Source organism: Chaetura pelagica, unplaced genomic scaffold (genome assembly GCF_000747805.2).
Source record: "Chaetura pelagica isolate M959 unplaced genomic scaffold, ChaPel_1.0 scaffold680, whole genome shotgun sequence".
Classification (NCBI taxonomy): Eukaryota; Metazoa; Chordata; class Aves; order Apodiformes; family Apodidae; genus Chaetura; species Chaetura pelagica.
Genome location: NW_009951748.1, coordinates 66075 through 68092, shown reverse-complemented (window position 1 = coordinate 68092; position 2018 = coordinate 66075). Strand labels below are relative to the sequence as shown.

The 2018-nt window shown below is 57.0% G+C and overlaps 1 protein-coding gene across 1 annotated transcript in view; it reads left to right on the top strand.

The window, feature by feature from the left end:
- Positions 1–49: 49 nt before the first annotated feature.
- The window catches only part of LOC104386648 (fer-1-like protein 4), a 43800-nt gene continuing 41831 nt past the window's right edge, over positions 50–2018 (top strand). The window contains exons 1-2 of the mRNA XM_009995316.1: positions 50–88; positions 450–542. Of these exons, the coding sequence (XP_009993618.1) occupies positions 50–88; positions 450–542 (132 nt within the window). The remainder of the gene's footprint in view (positions 89–449; positions 543–2018) is intronic.

The following is a 2018-nucleotide window of genomic DNA, read 5'->3' as shown; positions in this document are numbered from 1 at the left end:
GCCCGCGCGGCCACAGTCCGGGAGCCCGGAGCAGCCCGGCGGTACCGGGATGGGGATGGGGATGGGTCCCCTGGTCCTGTGCCAGCAGGTACGGCCGCCCGGTTTGGGTGTCAAGGGACCTGCAGCCCCAGGGAGCAGCTCTGCGAGGTGCCTGAGGAGCCCGATGGCTCCTGCCCTGGGCGATCTCTTCTCTGTACCTTCCCACGCCTCCCCCGGCAACTCCGGCCTCCCGTTCTCCCGGGGTGATGATGCAGCTCCGGGCTGCCGGGGGGTTTGGTTCCCCTCCCCACCCTCCCGTGTCTGCCTTGGCCAGCAGGAAAGTCACTCCCCACCAAAGCAGCTTTTTGTCCTCCTCGTTGGTTGGTCACCTTGCAGAGGAGACCCACGGGCCCCCAGGCACGGGGTGGGTGGGTGGGAGTGAATTGTCACCTCCCCAGCTCTGTCTGCAGCTCTTTCGCTGGCCCCACTACGGGAAGCTCATCATGGGGGAGACGCTGTCCATTCAGGTTTACAACTGCAGCAAGGTTTTCAGCAACAGGTCGGTCCTTGGGGTGGCCAGCAGGGGTGGGGGAAGGGACATGCTGGGCTTTTTTATTCTGCTTGGGATAGAAGGAGTTTGTTGGAGATTGGGTGGAAGGAGGAGGAGCAGGTCAGGGGGATGGAGCTGGTGGGGCAGCAGTGCTGTGTGTGTGGTGTTAAATAAGGGGGGTGAATTAGTTGAAGCAGCAGGAACAGAGGCTGCCCGAGGATCCAGATCAGATGCCAGGGGGGACAAAGGTGAAACAGGGCCCTAAAAATGGAGGTAGAAGGGCAGGACTTGCAGCAGAGTGGGGACCTGCAGATCTGTGTGATGATGGTGACCGTGCTGCTCCCAAGTTCAACCTGCTGACCAGTGGGGAAGAGCCTGGAGTTGTATGGCTTAACCTTTAAAAAAGACAATAATTTAAATGTAAAGGATCAGCCAGCATCTAAGAGGCTTCTGAAGTGGCACAGATGCAATACTGTGAACTTGGCAGCTGTTCCAGCAGTTGTAAAACACTTCAGGGAAACCCAAGAGTGGAGGTGACAGACTGAGCAGGGCTGGTGGAGCAGGGGGTGAGGCACGTCCTTCCACAGCACGGGGGACTCGAGGATGCAGGGAGGGCTGCCAGCTCTTATAAGCACAACGTAAGAACTGAGGGAAAATCACCAGGAGCAACTTTCTAGGAGCAGCCCTTGATACAAACCTTCTCAAACAGAGAGGGTGTGGGGGAAACAGATCAGCACAGCGTGAGAGGCACTGAGAGCCAGAGCAGAAAATGTGGCTGAACTTTGTGTTGCTGCTTCCTGGATGTTTTCCTTCTGGGAGCTGGAGCAGAGGAAGTGTCTCTGATGGAAATGTCAATAGAAATGGCAGTAGGACAAACAGAGAAAACAAACAGCAACAAATCACCAGAACCTAATGGTGCTGAGCAAAGAAGCCCAGTGGGAAGAGGCTGGACTGGCACTGGCAGCATCTCTGTGCTGCTGGGAGCAGGGGGGCAGGGAACAGGCACAGACTCAGCTTCAAAGCAGTTGGTCAGTGCAGTGGGATGATAAAAAAAAACAAACCACAATAGAAAGCATGGAAGGACAGAAGGGGGAAAATTGTTACTCTGCTGTGTCCATCTGTGGTCTCTGGGCTTCTGCACGTGCAACCTTTTTGTGGCAGCAGCACCGAGCTGGAAATGCTGGAGAGGAGGGAGGGGAGGGGAGAGGCTCCTTCCTCAGGGAAGGCTCTGCAGCTTGGAGCAGAGGGAGGTGTGAGGAGACAGGAGAGATGAGCAGCTCACAGCTGAAATGGAGGTGACAGAGGAGTGATTTCTCCTGTCTCAGTCTGGGCGGGCAGGGAATCTTGCCATGGTGGTTTCCAGCAGAAAGCTCATCCTCAGGTGGGGCTTGGAGCAGCTGCTGGCAGAGCTGCTGTGGGAGATGGAGACCAACACTCGTGCTGGCCCCAGGCAGCAGCCACACAAGGGGGGTAGCAGGGCTGGATGTGA